Here is an 18,139-nt window from a genome sequence, read left to right as displayed (position 1 = left end):
TCTTTAAAAAAGGGTTACTAGCCAACTTGCCATCTCTATCCTACGAGAAACAGCTGTCAGCTGTTTGCGGCATGAGGTTACGTCGCCTCTGATTACGAAAAGTCTTAAAAGTTAGTTTTAAACTATTTTGAATAAAAAATAAATCAGAAATGTCGAACAGCCACTTGTTCCTGAAGTCCGGCTTTCCACGGGCTCCCCTGCAAAATGGATTGGGACGCTATGTCTGCCAGCTGCAGAGGATTACTCTGAAGTTCTGCAAGAATAATGGATCCAGCAGAGGCATGCGGTATGGAAGATCATTTAATTCAAAAAGTAATATTACTATTCAGTAATTTATTAAAAAACTCCACAGCGACTTCATCGAGAACCACTTGGTAGACTTCGCCAAGGAGAATCCCGGTATTGTGGTCTACGTAAAGCCCAGACGCCATCGCACACCAGTTTTGGTTGGGGAGTATTGTGAGTAAACACTTTGAGGTCTCCAGATCCAAAATCTAAAATTATTTTGGAGCCTGTTAAAGCACAACTATAGAAAATAAAGTAGTCATCCAGGAGGGTTTAAAATTGTAATAAAATGTTGCAAGAATAGTCAACAGACTCGAAACCCTGCCATAGAATCAATTATTATTAAGTTAATTGGTTTTTAATCAATATCAAACTATTTCATTGTTCCGCAATGTAAAATTGAATTTTATTCCATAAAATTGAAGCCCATATACTGGAGGGATATAGAAATCTCTTCTCGTAGAAAGAGAATTGTGTTCCTTTAGATTATGAAAATAAAACTGAATATTATAAAAACATCTATTCTTTTCAGTGAACGGCGAGCGGGAGTGGATGAGCTGCAGGAACAGCACCCAAGAGGAGATCTCAAAGTGGATTGACCTGCTGAGGACCCAAAACGGCAGCTCCAGCTCGCTGCGTCTCCGCAAAATGTGGCACACTGATGTGCCTTCCATCCAGGGCCCGTGGACACCATTCTTGCTGCGCTCACCAGAAGCCCAGGGCCAGGTATATCCTAGCGAAGATGCGTCCAAGCCGCTAGAGACACCACAAACCGCCACCGAGAAGCTCATCGAACTATTCCGGCAGCAGCAACTCGAAGGTGGCAAGGAAGCCCACGAAGTTCTTAACAAGAAGCGAGCTGAGTAGTAGAAAATAAGCCATTTTGGTAATTGTTGCTTTTATTTTAATAATTAAAATCATAAACACTGAAATTATGCCTTCTACGCTCTATATTTGCAATTCGAACATTAAATTGGGAGTTTTGTTAGTTTTTTTAAATTAAGGTGTTAAAAAAAGTTTGAATCAAAGACAGGCATTCTTAGCCCTGTATAATTGGTGTAAAGACAGTAATGTCTTTCGGGTACTAAAATAACAACAGACAATTTATGAACCAGATGGATAACTGGAATGTTTTTTAATTCTTATGTCTTGCTGTAATATTTGAAGTGTATTAATCTTTGAATTTTGATTCGGATTCTTCTATTTGAATACGGTGTAAACGAGTTGAAGATAAATTGTAACAACTTCTCCCTTAAGGAATTTACAGGTGTCTAAAGTAAAGTCATACAGAACGGGCTTATATCCATTCAGTTTCTAACTGATTGCGATTTTTAGGAGTCTTTTTTACAATAGGTTCACTTTTTCCAAAGGTTTTTCTGTATTTTATACCCTTACCCAGATATCAGTCGTCTTAAGCCGCACTTTCCGCGTTGCCAGATCCGGTGAGAAAGATTCTAAAGTAAAGTCATACAGAAAGGGTTTATATCCATTCAGTTTGTAAACGAATGCTATTTCTGGAACAGTCTTTTTTACAATACTTTATATTGTAATATTTTTTCCAAAAGGTTTTCTGTAATTTATACCCTTTCCCTTACCCTTATGCCAGCCGTGGTAAATCTAAAGCCGAACTTTTCGCGTTGCCAGATCCGGCGAGAAAGACCCCCAGAGAGAGCTTCGCGTAGAGCTTTCAGGTGAGACTCCCGAGCTCGCCTCACCTGCTAACCCGATCCGATCTTCAGTTTCGATCGAGACGCACTTGAGTGCGGACGTGTGGTGCGCTTGGTCCTGCGATTTCCGATTTCCTGCTGAGTTCTGCGGCGACGTCGCATATTTCGTGCCTTCCGGAGCGTGGATCCCCTGGATTTTTGCGGTCGTTGTGCAAGTGCTCGGCAGTCACGTACAGCCGTTGCAACAAAAATTCGAAAAAGTATAAAAAACTGACGAACAACAACCGCCAGAAGTAACCAAATCAATGTGGCAAATAGTGTACTTTCGATGCGCGCTCGTTGATTGATTAACACATCACCTCCTACACATATATACAGAGTACTTGGTACTGTACTCAGTACTTATTACTTCCCTGTGGGTGCAATCCGCTGGAATTGTAAACTTCGCGGTGTGCATCATCAGCGGAGAACGTTAAAAAAAAAAGAAGTTAAAAGTGCCGCGGTTGCATTGTTTTGACTTTGATCGTGTGTCGTGCGCGTGCGTGTTGTAACTTTTGATTAGCTCCGGTCGGTCTTGGATTCGGATTCGGATTGGGACTAAGATTTGGATCTTCCAGTGCGCCTGCATTTTTCGTAACTTATCACCGCCCACATCTAGCTCTGGCATTCGCCATTGCAGCTCGTTCTCTTTCTTCAGGTAAGCCAGGTTTCCTTGTAGGAACCATGAATACATTTTCAAAGAAATATATTACTAGAAATATAGTACTAGGTTTCTACTTAGGAGCATTTGTGTTCTTCCGAGTTAAAAAACAGTTTGTCTTTATAAAGTCTCTATAGCGTCTACTGTTTTGCATTAATCGTTGGCATAATCATTATCCAAGTTATTTTATTAGGAATGAAATATAAGTAGAGAAGATTTATTTATTCCAAGTTTTTAAACAGACTGAGTATTGTGGGTCTTGGGTATTCCTTGGAGGAATCATAAATGAGTATATTTTTTAAGATATATATTACTAGGTTACCACTTAGTGAATTTGAGTTCTTCCGAGTTAAAAAACAGTTTATCTTTATAAAGTCTCTATGGCATGATCATTATCCAAGTTTTTTCATTAGGAAAGATATATAAATAGATAAGTTTTAGGGATTCCAAGTTATTTAACAGACTAAGTATTATGTTGGGTCTTGATTATTCCATAAGTCGTTAGCGAAGTCCTTGTCCATATTCGTCGTTGCTCTTAATAGTTAGTTCCAAGATAAAATATTATATTACATTTTAAATTTTAAAAAGGAAATTAATAAAAACAAATGTATAGTTGGTTAAGTTGGTATTTATTACAGAATATAAAATCCCAATAAAAGTTTAGAAGACTTTGCTGGTTTGTGAGAATGTGAGATCAAAATAACACACTTCCAAATCAGATTAGAAATGTTTTAAAATTAAAATACCATTAAAAAATAATAATATTTTCTTGGCGTGTAATTTTGGCTTGGGTTTGTTACCTTGTACATACATATACTTAAGACGTGCAGGAAGACCAAGGTGGAGAAGCAGCAGGAATGCCCGCTGAATTGGCAATGCAAACGGGCGATCAATTTAGGAATTCCCTGCACATGCCGCAGCGGAAGATGGAAAAAAGTGAAATTCGCCCCGAAACCTTTGTAATTATAGACACTCGCCATACGATCCGATACGATACGCACATACAGTACAGTGCCAGGCATAATTTATTGCATATTAGCGTTTGGCAGCTGACAGCTGCTTTTGGGATTGTTCTCCGGAGATCGATGTGGGATGGGGCCGTCAGAATCGAGGCGAAGCTGTGGCAGATGAGATGAGATCACTTCTAAAAACCGAGCCCAGGCGAATCTGCCAAGAATGGCCAAAACCTTAAAATCGCTTATGCGCTCTGTAAGTCCATTAATCACAGGCGAATAAAAAGAAATGTCGAACTCGCTCTGAGTCACCTGTATTCTAGGTATCTTCTTGGCTTTCATTAGTCTTCCTTATCCAGCAGCGGAATCTAATTAATTCTCCTTTGTTTTCATCACCTCGATAACTGTTTGTCTCCATTCCATTTGAGCCGCTTTGGCTAATGGTTGACCCTCTAAGCCAATCAGGCAAAAATGTTAGGTGTAGGTAGGTGGTATATGGAAAAAAATGTTTAGACTCTCTTCTCCATTATTTAAAATGATGATTGTCTTCATTGCAATAAATATATGCGAGTCCTAACGATATGGATCTAAAATTCTTTGATATTTTTTCAAATAATTCCAGAATTACACAGCTTTTTAGGCTTTGGCATAATCATATATATATAACTAGCGCCTATTAATTAGGAATCAATACTAGAACCAGTAAATCTTATTTACCCAGAATTATTGTCATCTATTTTTATTGCGGTACATGTTAACAGGTATTCTGTATTATAATATTCAATCAATCAATTTGACAAAATAATCCTCTTTTTATTGTAAGCTTTTTTATTTTTAGATATTACTTTAAACTAATATAAAGATTATAATAATACCTTTTCTGAAAAGTAAGCATTGTAAACTGTGGACAGATTATAACCTTTCCGACATTGATACTTACAAAAGTGATCTCCACTTATATCATATATCATATATGATATGTGATGTATGATGAATGATGTATTATTTTCCTGTGTACTATCGATTTGACCACCACAGTGCCGAGTCATGCCAAGATTAGACCGCCGGAGAAACAGAAGCCTAGGCAGAAGTGACCTTGAGGGTAATAACTCCCGCGACTCGCGGCTCTCTTAGTCATGCCCGGAATGCAGCCGAGCAGCATTGGCAGCTGCAAAGGCCAAAACCGGATGGCATCCACATCCACATCTAACATCTAATGGCCAACACAGGCTCATATGGCTTTGTGTGTGAGATTGTGGCAGGCTATGTCTGCCCACACCACGCGGGTTCTCTTATTTTTGGGGGCATTATAAAAGTATTTACTGCCACTCATATAAAGCTCTATTATTAACATACTTACGGGCAAACGAATTCCAGCGTCTAATAAACAAAAAAAAAATGCCAATAAGACCCGAAAAATAACAGCTTAAAACAAAAAGCCATCAAAATACAGAAACAACAAAAAAAAGTGAGAATGCGCGAGGGCAAACGAAACCAGAATCAGAATCTCGGGACGGGTTTGTCTAATGGTCGATTCGGGGAGGGGGGGGGGGTCCGCTTGGCTAAACAAACTGGTTGGTAACATATACTCGGCACAGGTGGGAGGACCTTGGAGCGCATCTTGACTCTTCAGAAGTAATTTGAACTGTCAAAGTCGGACAAAAACCAATTTGTAATCTGTGCACTTGTTCACAACGAACCTGAACAATTTCGGCCATACTATATGATATATTATAAATGAGCCAGTTTTTATAGCGAATATTTCGCATTCGTTTGCCAAATTGAATTTTAAAATTGTTTTTATTATTTTGTTTACGCTGACCCATGTCGAGATGCTGCGCGTTCGTTGCCTAAGTCTTTTGTATTGGGCCCAAATGGATTGGCATTTCAGCCGCGTGCTTTTCAATGCCGCGAGTATTTGTAAGCGGTCCGTGTAAATGGACATTATCGCACATCGGATTACGCAAAAGAGCGTAACAAAACCAAACAAACAGCTGGCTTTAATACACTTTGCAATGCGTAAGGCGTCCGTCGACTGACCTTAGATTTTTATGTTAATCGCTGGCCAATTGCTCTCAAAATTGAATAAAAACTTGGCCAACACGCCCCAAATGACACACAAACGCCTCTGCCAAAAACTTTTTTTTTTTGCTTTGCGAAAGTTATTCTCTTGATTACAAACAAAAGAGGGTTAAAAAGCATTTGCCGTTAACGACTTTGGGGCAAATTTTGTAAAGATTTTATACGGGTATTTATGTAAAGCCCAAGCAGGTTTCTGCAACTCATTAATAAATTAACAGGTGGATGCGATTGCGATTGTGATTGTGATTGTGAGCCGGGAATGTCATTGCGATCGTCTGACGCCAATCGCCGAGATGATTTTGCACAAAAGTAGAGAAGGCTGAGGAGAGGGGAGAACATCCCACAAATGATTTAATGTTTATAAATACGATCTACGCCTCGATCTGATCAATTTTTATGGCCATCGTAAAAACGTGAATGTACTTGTAGCTACTGCAAAAAAGGCCTGACGATTGGAAATACCCTGATTTTATAGTTTCAATGATTATTAACTACCCTTAAATGTTTTCTTTTTATGAGGCGACATTAAAAAGCGACATTTTAATTAATAAAGCACTTAGTTTATTAAAATAATAAAAGTTTAAATATACAAAATAAAAAAATATTTGGAAATTGTTCTTAAAATTACTTTAAGTTAATATTTAAATATACAAAATAAATATATATTTAGAAATTATTCATCAAATTTCTTTAAGATACCTAAGTTGTTTTTTTTTTTTGGATTATAATATTGGATTTCAATAGTTTTATATGTATACCAATCTCATTACTTAATGGTTTCAATGATTTGATAGTAACCTGTAATATATAATTATTATTAGGTAAAGAGAAGTATAATTAACAAAACATTAAATACACAACTGTAAAAAATATATACTTAAAAATGATACATTTTCGTATAAGATTATTATTTAAAGTTATCATTCATTATTATTACCATGAGGGGCAGACAAAAGCAAACCTAATAAAGCTGTCAGTGGTTTTCCTGCACCTCTCAGCCCGTCAGCCTTCTAATACCATAGGCCCACTCAGCCGAAACGGCCATCATTTAATCTCGGTGCCTGGCCGTATGAAATACGATCTTATAGGCAAAGTTTACTACAAGTACTTTGGATGGCTCTCGCCAGTTTAGAGATCAAGTTTAACGGCCATAAAGCGACGGCAAATAAACGCTTGTTTTGTTGTTTGTTCGCTTGTTTGCCGCGGGTTAACCCTTGGATTCACCCTGACCCCGCAGGTGACCCTCCTCCGCCAAACCCGTGTAGCTCGTTCTTGTGAAAGTTGAAGAAATCAAGAGCCGAACAGCGAATTAATTTAATTTCGGAAATACTTATGCCGAAAGCGAAAGACCCTCTGGAGACAAACTGGCTGCACCAGTTCGACGGGATTACACGACGGGATTATGCTAATCAGCGGAAATTATATTGTTGATATATATGTCAGTATATCGGAAATGTGGGGGCCTGAGATACACTACGTTTATAAAAGCCAAATATGGAATCATTTGTCAACTCAGCGATGGCTTAATTTTCATAATTGATAGAAAACCATCGAAAGTGACGGTTTCTTTGTGCTTTTGCTTTTCATTTAGTTGCATTCCGAGGCATCCAAGTCGAAATCGAAGGTGAATAGAAAACAAACAGAAATCAATGAAAAACTTTGATTCGACCGAGGCAACTTTCACTGCGAACCGAAGATGTCATCGAAGCTTTGATAAAAAACTCTCAAATGGAATGGATTAACGAGCATTATCACTTTTCATAGCCAGTAGCTAACTCTCTTCTTTCAATAAAATCTGAAAAGTTTATGAATGGATTATGAAATGGAAAATCAATAAATACATTTTTCGTACATTTAGCTCCACTTAGGTACCGTTCGCAATATTTTTTTTCTCTGTGCACCCAAGTAATTATAATGAGCCAACTTGGCACACATGTTTGTCAATCACATATTATCGACGACTGACTCCCCGTCCAAGTTCGGTGGCGGATTCGTGGTGCGTGACATTAAAGTTGAGAAATTTCGCGCAAATAGAAATCCAAACACGAAATGTTTAAGGCAAACAGCGTACAAAAAGCAGCCACAGCACTCGCATAACCATCATGACGAGCTGATTTTCGCACCGCACAGCAGCCGTAAGATCTGTTTGGCTCAAATCGAGTGGCCAGTCACATGGACCGTTAAGAGCCGCTGGCCAAAATACACATATCACCCATACGCCGGGTGGTGCGAACAGTTCGTCAAAAAGCCGCGATTAGAAAGTCAGTTGGCTGCGCCAGCTTGCTAATCATTCTCTGGATAATTTCCTTTTTTATTAGGCCATAACTTGTGTATAATTTCCTTTTTATTAGGCCATAACTTTAGTAAATATTTTACAAAATCTTCAGAATATCAGCTCATTAAGGTTTACCTTAAATCATTTTTGTAAGATTTTTTTTTCTAATTTAAAAAGAAAACACCTTGATAATATTTTAGCCCCTTAAACCTCTATAAATATGGGTTGGAAACTTCTATGAAAATTTTTTATACCAAATGGATATAAATAAAAAAAAATATTTTCGGACGTCTCTTAAAGTTCTGGAAAAAGAATAAGTGAAAAAAAAATATTTTTGAAAACATCTGCGGGTTTTTAAATACGTAGAGTTCTTAAAGAAAGATAAGCCTCTAAATCTCTATACAAACATAAAAAGGGAATTGATTCAAGCTTCTTGCAAATTTCTAATACAAATTAGATTATGGTAATAAATTCTGAAACCAATTTTCATGGATTTCTGCAACTTCTTGAATATAAATAAATTCTATAATATTTTTTTCACTCTTTGAGGATTCTTGAAATGATCAAATAACATTACCGAACCTTTGTTTTTACCTGTTGGCTTAAACGAATCTCTGTTTTTCTCTTCCTTGTTGGCCTCTCCCGTAGCCGCTAAGTGGTTACACAATCGCCAATAGCAAACGGCCAACACGTTCTCATTTTAAATCAATTTCAGCTCTTTTACTTAACCATTTTGTACTTATCTGGCCGAATTGCTGGCTGCCATGTTATTCTCTAATTTGGCTGGCCGAAAATGGAGCGTTCGCGCATAATAATAATTCCACTGAAGTATTTTGGTCAAGAGTGTGCCGCAGATTGGGCTCTAGTTTCGATTTTCGGGGCTTTTGGGAGCGGCCAAAGGCGATACACTTGCCGCCCCAGAGTCCGAGTTTTGGCCGAGTGCGATAGCATCGATTTATCGTCGATCCATTAATAGTTGACTATATTTTTGTTTTGGGGCCAGTAACCGGTTTCCGGTGCCCAAACAGAAATCGACTCAGTCACAGATACACATAGCGATACAGATACATTTGCAGATACAAATGCTAGCGTATTTTGAAAATCGTATCTGAGGCCCAACATGAATGAGCTTTTCGAATATTTCGTAACCAGTTGGACTGCATTTTTTCCACTCGCTGTCGCCGTGAATCGAACATGAGTAGCGTGGCCAAATGTTTATGTCCGCAGCCACAGTTGGCCATAATCGATATGTCGTAGGAACCGAGTCAAGTGTTCTTTTCATTCGAATCGAGTTGCGTTGCGTTGATGACTTCAATTTAATGGCGTGTGAATTGCATTCGAATCCGTTTCGCTCATGGAATTCGCTCTACGTCCGAGCCAAGTTCGTTAATTACATCTCGGTTCTAATTAGTGGAAATGCAAAGCACTCGAGGGGCAATTCAATTAAAGTAATTGCTCACCTCACCTGAGACTCTTAAGTCAGCTTTAACTTCCACTCCAGGCCCGAACAGTTTTCCCTCAGTCAGTTGGGTAATGAAGCTCGGTTTTGGCCAACTCATGACAGTTGACTTGGCATCACGCAGGCCCATTCCAAAGAATGGAGCTCGGAGCCCGGAGTTTCCCACTTTTCTTGGCAGTTGCGTCTCCAGCTGGGCGCCATTAGTTTGCTTTTGCCCCAAATGTGGGCAGATTGGGTTGCGAAAAAAAAAACAGATCACTTTCAACTGTAGTTACAGTTAAAGCTTGTAGATGTTATGGCTTACAATTTATAGAGGTTATGAACTAAACAAATTTTAATGATATAAAATTAATTAAATAAAAAGTAACCATTAGGCCCGTTTTCTCAATGTCATGTTAAGGGTTTAGTTGTTATCTAGCTTGGAAAATTAACATGAAGTTAAGTTCTTCGGAAAGATAAATTCATTTCCTCAATTCGATGTTAATTTTATGATCTGCAGATCTTAAAAGTCCGTTACTATACGATTTACAGCCAATTTCTCAATGTGATGTTAAGGTTATAGTTTGTCATATGTCAGATAAAGTTAACCTGGAGTTAAAGTTTTCGGAAACAAATTCGTTTACATTGAGAAATGTAACATTGATATTACAAACGATAACCCTTTGCAACAATTTAACTCAGTGATAAAAGTTAACATCACATTGAGAAAACGGAGACTGACTCCCCGTTACGTTTTTCGGAAAATTAAAACTTTTTCAATGTATCCTTGATATTACAAACGACAAATCTTTACAATAATTTAACTCAATGATAAAATCTAACATGACATTGAGAAAACGGCGCTTAATCAGATAAGATGACTTTTTTATTAACTTAACCGATCAATAACCGGGTTATTCTAGTTTTAGTATATATATGAAATAAAATAAGTTATAGATTAATTTGCTAAATATTTTTTAAGTAGTCTGATCTGGTTTTCCCCTAAAATTGACTATAGTTTTTCAAGGATAGAGCTTGGTTAATCACCAGAAATTCATCAAAACAGATTTATGTGTGCTATCCAATATCCAATTAAAATTTCGACCTATAGTTCTAGCCCAGTTGCGAAGACTGCTCCAGATACCCGTTTAATTCGACTCCATTTGCTTGTGTGGCTCGTCTTAATTAACATTTTTTACATGCTTCTCGATTTTGTTTTGCTTTGGCGACTTCAATGTCAGGCCAATGTGGTCGTCACAGTCACAGTCGATGTTGCTGATGTTGTTACCATTGTTGCTTGCTCTCAATGCCAGACAGTTGTTGGCCAGGCCAGCCAAGTTGGTCTAGAGTCGGGTAATCAAAACCAAGCGAGGCGGTCACCCAAAGCATCAGCTGCCGCCTCGGAAGTTGCTGCCGCACCGTTATGGCTTATAAAAATGTTTTGTATATAGCTTTCATATATAAAGATATTTCTGGGGGTCTGGCATTGGACAATGAGTCGGTGATTACTGACCGCTGCTTACCTGAGATGTCTCTCAGAAAAGTGGAGCACAGCCGTTCCCATTTCGCCCCAAATCGTGGAGATTTTCGCCAATCAGCCAGCCAGCTCCAAAAACCAACTAACACCAATTGTCGTTGATTTATCTTGGGGCAAGAAAACAGAGATTTCATGCTGCATGCAATTTGCTTGTCAAAACTGTGGCACCATTTTCCAAAGCCAAAGAATTGGCCACATTTTTACGCCCATTTCAACGCCATTTGTTGTCGTTTAGGCCAGAGCAAAAATAAAAGAAATAAAACCCAGAGCAGGTAGCTTTGGGCCCCTGATTTATGTCGTTTCATTAGACAAGCTTTTTTTTTTGGCGGTCCAAAGTATCTCATAGTTTTGGAGTTTGACTGTTTTTTTGGGGGGCAGCTGTCATTGGCTTTGATTAGTTTGTTGAACGCGGCAAGGCCTTCGATTTCACTCAGCTGCGAAGGCGTCGGATATATAGATACATGGTAATTCCGATCGAGCATTGAACCGCACTTCAGGAGGATCGCCTCGAAGTATCTGCCAGTCACACTGCAAAATCTGCGAAAAAATAAAAGAGAAACGTGTGTCTATCTTTCGACACTTTCTGCAAAAAGAAACTCTAATGGAATGGTGGGAAATTTCCTTGTCATTGTTTAGCCAATGCAATAAATCATTTTCACAGATTCAGATAGTCTAGTACCCAGTCTCCCAAAAAACTTATGCAATTCTTGGCCAATAAATAAAAAATATTTCTATAATTAATATTTTTTCCTCTTTCAGAGACAACTATTCGCCAGCTGAGATGTGCGTCCAATTTGTGGCAAAATTAATTATATAATTTCGAAATCCCCGCTAAAATCAATTGCACAAAAGAAGAGAAAGAGAGGCGCTTGAATAGACACGCCAAGCGGTGCTAATGCGAAAGAAAACTCCCCGACAATCGCCAGAAATTGTAAAGAAATAAATAATACAAAATGTCCATAAATAATACAAGACATTCGCCATTCGGACTCGGAGGCGCCCTGCTGCTGCTCGCCGCCTGGTGCTTCTGCCACCTGGGATACTTCGGATCGGAGGCCCATGTGGCCCTCACCTATCCACCTGCCCGCAAATTCGATCTGGACTTTCTGGACAATGCGCGGACGAAGGCGCCGTGTGGCATGCCCAAAGGTGAGTGTTCTTTGTTGGGGAATGACCTGGATTTTCGGTAGCCTAGAATACTTATAAAATACACCGATAAATATTAATAGGTAAAACCAATCTAAACTTTAAAATATCACAAGTTTTAATCAACTTACATCAGTAGAAGTTAATATTTTTATCTCCAAATCAAATGGGATCCATTGAATCACTTGTGGTTTATTGTTAATTTACATATTAGTTTAGAACGGTTTAAGATATTCTGCGGGGAGATTTGACTTTTAGAAAAGTTACCTGGATTTTGGATAACCTAAAAGACTTGAAAAAAAATCTAATAAATACTAATAAATTTCGTTCTGATTTATTGTATTTGGTTTAAAAAATCAAAATTGTTGTGGATGCTATATTGTTTACTTCATATCGTCGGTAGAGTTTTTAAAAATTACTTCAGAGATGCTAATTGTCTTAAAAATGTGGGTATATGATACAAATATTTGTATTATTCATTGATTCAAAATTCCATCATGTTTATCAAAGCCAATAATAACAATAAACAATTTTTGACTCACAATTAGTAATAATTAGCTAAAAAATATTGAAGAATCGCATGAAGCTGTTTTTTCACTTCATCAAAGCTAGTACAAACACATCTATCGATGCATATTATTTTGTTTAATTAGGTAAAAATTATGAAAGAATTGTTTATATTAATTTTTCGCCTTGCAAATGCATTTCTCTGATTTAATTCGTGGGAAATAGAAACACAGCTGCTGGAACAGGAGCAATAATTGGCCCAGCTCCACTGAAAATGCATGTCGCAATCGCCAATTGTTGGCCAACTTTGGTGGGTTTGCTCAGCTCGTCTGCCAGGCACGCTTTGATTATAATATTATGGCTTATTACGGCTGGTTATGTGCGCTTTGTTTGCCGACTGTAATTGGTCAAGCACGTTCAATTCACACAAACATCCAGAGATACAGTGCGTTTCATAAGCTCAAATGAGAGTTGAAAGAGAAACAGGAAGTGCTGGGCAGCACCCAGCGTGAAATATCGTAAAAATAGTAATATACAATTTCTTGATTTATTTGTTTAAAGTGATTTGGTCAAACAATATAAGGCTAATGATGAAGATGAATTTTTTCTAAGCTGACCTTGTTTCTCAAGATTATATTTTTTTAGAATTTTATTATGAGTATTTACTTCAAGATTAATTAATAACATATTACAGCTTATAAAAAGCTTTGAAAAGTATTAGTTATTTTAGATTTTAAATACTTTTATTGCACTTTAAGTTAAACCGATGAAATATTTTATCTCATAAAGATCTTCAACAATATGTTCAGAAGATTTAAATTAGAACCATAATTCATTAGAACCTTGTGCAATTAGTAAATATGAAACAAAACACAAGAATCAAAATAATTTTACCCACAAAAATTGTAGTGAATTTACAATCCTGTAATATTAAAGTTACAATATACCATACCATATCAATGTCAGATCATTTAACCAAAAGAATATTGTTAATAGTAAGTAAGTAAAGCACAAGAATCAAAATACAGTCGATTGCACCTAAAAATGTTAGTTAAATAAATTCAAGTCATAGAAGCTAGCATATATCACACCATATATCATCCATCGAAGCCTTGAATCTATGGAAATAATATCGATTTGTGCCATTCAAGCGGGGCTGCTAATGACTTACACCTGCGAAACGCACTGCATGTTGTTTAAATGTATTCATAATTCAGAGACGTGCATTTTGCAGCTGAAACACTTTTGCTTTTGCACTCGCTTGCATAATATCATATGCATATGCTTATGCTCCGTTGTTATTGTTATGGTTATGTGTCTTATATGTGTGGCATCTTGCTCAATGCTACTTTTGTTATTGTTGTTGGTGCTGCCTCTACGGCAAAGTGTTACCAATTAATTTGCATATCGCGAGCGACCGCCATTCACTTGTTCGCAGGTGAGTGGAGATCCACAGGCAAAGAAATTGGGTCATACAAAAAAATTATGAGCATTTCGATTATGATATCCGTTGGATATGTTGGCTGTGGCTTATGGGCGCCCGGTAAAATGCACTTTCGAAAATGAATTAAAATAACACCTCTCGAGTTTTGACATTTGATTGCGCTGATTTCAAGAGGGGCTAAGGGTTTTCCATTTTTTGTGGGATAGTCCCCCCATCGATAATGTTTGCATATCAATTATAGTCAGCCGACAATTGCCTTGAGATGGTTGGTAATTGGCAACTGGCAACAGGCACACGTGTGCCGCATCAAAATGCCAAATCAATTTCCATGGATATGTCCATAAAGTACGTACCTACATATCGAGTATATATACATACCTATACCTATATCGATTGTACAACCCGTTGAGCGACATTTTTGTGCGCAGCACTCTTGGCCATATTTTTATTTTCATTTTCAATTTCGTTTGCAGTTTCATTTCGCTTTGTTTTGCCCGGTCTGTTGTTGGTTTTCTGTTTTTTTTTTTTAATTATATATACGCGCGCACATTGCGTATACGCAACGTGGGCAACGGTGGCACGTTTAACCCATTTTGGGGCATGACAACTTTTGCCGTTTTCTGAGCGCTGCAGCTTGCCAAACGCGTCTCGAGTTGGCCAAAAAGCCGCTCTGAGCCATGGCAACTGCAACTGCAACTGCGGCCTACTGGCTGCCTTGATGATGATGATGTATGCACCGCCACCGACGAGAGCCAAAGTGGAATGCCACATGCTGCAAGTGAAAAACTTTAACTTGTGCAGTGCATTACGCCACACAGAAGTCGCCGGGGGCAGAGCGTCGCGATTCGCGAGGGGAGTGTAAAACAGGGGTTAAATATTACGAAAAAGTTAGCTACTCTATCAATGGTCGTAGTCAGAATCCTTTAGATTTTAATGGGTTCAAATTTAAAAATATTTATTTCAAAATTTTGCCATACATATAAAACTATTTTAGACTTTTATAATTTAAAAATAGTTTGTGCTACGATTAAGTTTTCTACAATGATGTAGAGAGAGAGAAATATTCAAGTACATTATTCTTGAATTGAGAACATCCGTTCTTAAAAACCCTGTAAGTAAATTTTCGCATTAATGTTCTCAATATTAAAACAAAATGGCGAGAAAAGAAAAGCTAAATTTAGTTTATTTAACAACATTTTGATAAGTATACTCTAATAACTGGACTAATAGTTTATTTGTTGAGATATACAATCTAAATAACGCCGATTCAACTTGATTTAAGCCAAATAAAAACATTTTTAACTTCAAAAATGGCGTTCTATTCTTAAGAACATTTTCAACTCAGATGAGAACGTCAGAATTTTCTCTGTGTAGGTTTGCTGAATGGCAGTGTGCAGTTTTAATATTTTAATATTTATTTTTAAATCACCTAAATTTAATATATTTTAAGTTTTCTAATTTATGAAATAGGCCACATTTAGTCCAAATTTCTCATATGGAGGGCTAATCATTACAATCAATGGAATACAATCTTAAGTTTGCATAAACTTAGCTCTGTTTTTTTGTCGGCCTGTTGAACTTCACATAAGTTTAAAAATCAAAATGTGCCTTCAGCTTATTTGTTGATGTACATGTTATAGATGACTAATCTGTGGATGCGGGAATTTTTTTGATACACCTTTAATTTAGATTTTTAATTGCGAACATTGTACCCCATCTATATCTATGATTTATCTGCAGATCGATCGCTGTTTACAGATGTATCGTTGTATCTGACAGTGACAGCCAAATGAGGCTGATGTCTTTTTTCTTAGCTTCTCTGATGCTGCTGCCCTTTCTGTCATCTTGCAACTGGTTCACTGGGCCACAAAAACGCAGGGATTGGAAATGGGTCTTCGAGGTACTACTTGAGTGACTGACTGACTGCTGACCTCTGCGCAGCATCTTGCATCTTGTTTGCATTGTGTTTGCCCCTCGTCTAATCCGTCTCAATTTGTTCGTGTTTGACACTCTTTTCCACAGCCTTTGTCTCAGTGCGGCCACACGATTTGTTTTGATTTGGCTTGGTTGCTGTTGTTACCATGTTGTGTTTTATGGCCACAAAAAAGGCGACATGGCTCGTAATTGTCGGCTGGCGTGCCGAGCACACTGGAATGGAGGTCAAGTTGTGGTCGCCTCTTGTGTCACATGTCGGCAGATGAAAATGGAGATGGTGATGAACACAGCTTGGGCAATTCAATGGGGTTGACAATTATGACAATTAATTAGAAGAGCAATCAGCTCAATGCTAATGTCAATTAGTCAGCCGCAATTGCATCGACCGACTTGGGAAATATTCAATAAGCGCTGCCACAGATTTATCATCGCAGTGTTGCTAGAAAAACAAAAACCATTTATCATACACAAAAAAAAAATAAAGTAAGAATCTAATATGGTAAACTATGTAAACTTATTAAAAACCATTCATCGCAGTGTTGCTAAAAAAACCAAAAACCATTTATCATACACAAAAAAAATAAAGTAATAACTAATATTGCTATAGAAAACTTATTAAGTACCATTTATACCATTGTATAATTTAAATTTGATATTAAGAAATGGTGTTTCTTGGAAAAAAGAGTAAGATAGTGCCAGAAATACTGTGAATAAAAGCGAGACAAAAATAAATTAGATATCAATGCTCATCACAACTTATACATCTTTTTTATCAGTACATTGAAAACTGTCTGAAATGCCTGAAACTCATATTTTAGACCAAAATCCCCTGCCTTGGCTTTGCTAAATCCTGCTGCAAAATGTCGCATTGTGAGCCATTTGGAATATCAATGAGAGCGCCGGGCTTAAATGACATTTAAGCCGTCTACACGGACCTCGCCACGTATACGTAATATTGCCCGGGAATGCATAAGTAGCCAGCACCACAGGCACATGCACAGCACAGAACAAGCACATATATCTATCGAAATGCATTGTATCTGCATCTCAGACCGCTTGGATCCATAAATACCAGCCGGCAAGTGGAGTGAACTGTGGAGCAAAGTGTGGAGCAGTGGATCGGCTTGGATTGCAGTGGATTGGCTGGGATTGGATCGGATCGGATCGGTCGGTGGCCCCCTAAGGGGCTGGTCGAGACAACGTCACGAGCAATTAACTAAAGCGAAACTCCTTGACCGCAGCAGCAGTGGCTACACCACAGGGAATGCAAATAGCCCTACTGAGAAAAAAAAACAGAGTACTATTAAGGGGTTTTTTAAGTTTTTAAGTTCTCAATGGCTTGAATTTCTCTTCAATTCTTGAAAACTTACTTTTCTGTTTTAGTTTTTTTATAATAAAAGCTTTTACTAAACACAATTCAAAATAAAAACCAAATCAATGATATATTATTCAATTTTTCCAAAGCAGTTATGACATTATGACACGCGTTTAATTCTTGACTTAATGATTAGCTTCATTTTAAAAATAAAAGGAAACTTAAAAATTTTAATTTATGTTTTCATTTACTATTTAAATTAACATTTTTCTGTAGGTTGGGATAACTTATTTAATGAATCCAGTCAGTAAGTAGAAGTATGAGCAAGTGTCATACGGCCATAATAACAAAGGATTTTTAAAAAGATACCAAAATCTCTAGAACTAACTGTGATATGTATAATTGTTGTTATATCAACAGATAGGAAAAATATTAGGGTTATTTAATGCGTTTTTAAATCTCTGAGACTCTGAGTATTAAAAGCTTAATTATGTTTGGTGTCTATAGCAGGTGTCTTGTGAAAATACCTAAAAATCCTATAAAATCGTATGATTTTCTAGGGTTACAACTCAGCAAATATGTTTTATAATGTTTTATTCTCCGTGCAACAGAAGTACCAAAGCCCGGCAAATATCGCAAATATCAAGAGCTGCCAAAGCTGGAAATACGTTAGCCACTTGGTCAGGCTAATTTGCTGCAGTGGCGACGGCGTCGAACGGTGGCAACTGGCAACTGGCAGCCAGTGTAGGGTTGCCAAAGTGAAATTAATTTTATGGCACGTTACTTATTCCGCTCCACCCGCTGCCTCCCCTTTCCATGCCCCTTTTCTTCCTCCGCCCCTGTTTTTGGCGGCAA

At 37.6% G+C, this 18,139-nt stretch overlaps 2 protein-coding genes across 3 annotated transcripts in view; both read left to right on the top strand.

The window, feature by feature from the left end:
- The first annotated feature begins 41 nt into the window (after nucleotides 1–41).
- On the top strand, nucleotides 42–1,217 carry LOC119550425 (39S ribosomal protein L43, mitochondrial). The gene is made up of 3 exons (XM_037859092.1): nucleotides 42–286; nucleotides 353–459; nucleotides 818–1,217. Exons 1-3 carry the CDS (start codon nucleotides 150–152, stop codon nucleotides 1,150–1,152), a joined length of 579 nt encoding a protein of 192 aa, XP_037715020.1. The 5' UTR covers nucleotides 42–149; the 3' UTR covers nucleotides 1,153–1,217.
- Nucleotides 1,218–2,031: 814 nt separating this feature from the next.
- Nucleotides 2,032–18,139, top strand: part of LOC119551783 — a 28,102-nt gene continuing 11,994 nt past the window's right edge. For both annotated transcript variants that reach the window (XR_005219552.1, XM_037861311.1), the window contains exons 1-2: nucleotides 2,032–2,649; nucleotides 11,697–12,086. Coding sequence is in view for 1 of the 2 variants with exons in the window: in XM_037861311.1 (XP_037717239.1) it covers nucleotides 11,891–12,086 (196 nt within the window). In the remaining variant the exon portion in view is untranslated. The remainder of the gene's footprint in view (nucleotides 2,650–11,696; nucleotides 12,087–18,139) is intronic.

The sequence above is a fragment of the Drosophila subpulchrella genome, chromosome 2R (genome assembly GCF_014743375.2).
Source record: "Drosophila subpulchrella strain 33 F10 #4 breed RU33 chromosome 2R, RU_Dsub_v1.1 Primary Assembly, whole genome shotgun sequence".
Classification (NCBI taxonomy): domain Eukaryota; kingdom Metazoa; phylum Arthropoda; class Insecta; order Diptera; family Drosophilidae; genus Drosophila; species Drosophila subpulchrella.
The sequence above is the reverse complement of the archived record's forward strand: the minus strand, read 5'-3'. Positions and strand labels throughout refer to the sequence as shown.

Bases quoted from the DNA above. Each gene is read 5' to 3' on its own strand.
- LOC119550425 (XM_037859092.1), top strand. From the start codon at position 150: ATGTCGAACAGCCACTTGTTCCTGAAGTCCGGCTTTCCACGGGCTCCC. The intron at 287-352 runs GTATGGAAGATC...AAAACTCCACAG, and splicing joins GGATCCAGCAGAGGCATGCG to CGACTTCATCGAGAACCACT. The intron at 460-817 runs GTGAGTAAACAC...TATTCTTTTCAG, and splicing joins AGTTTTGGTTGGGGAGTATT to TGAACGGCGAGCGGGAGTGG.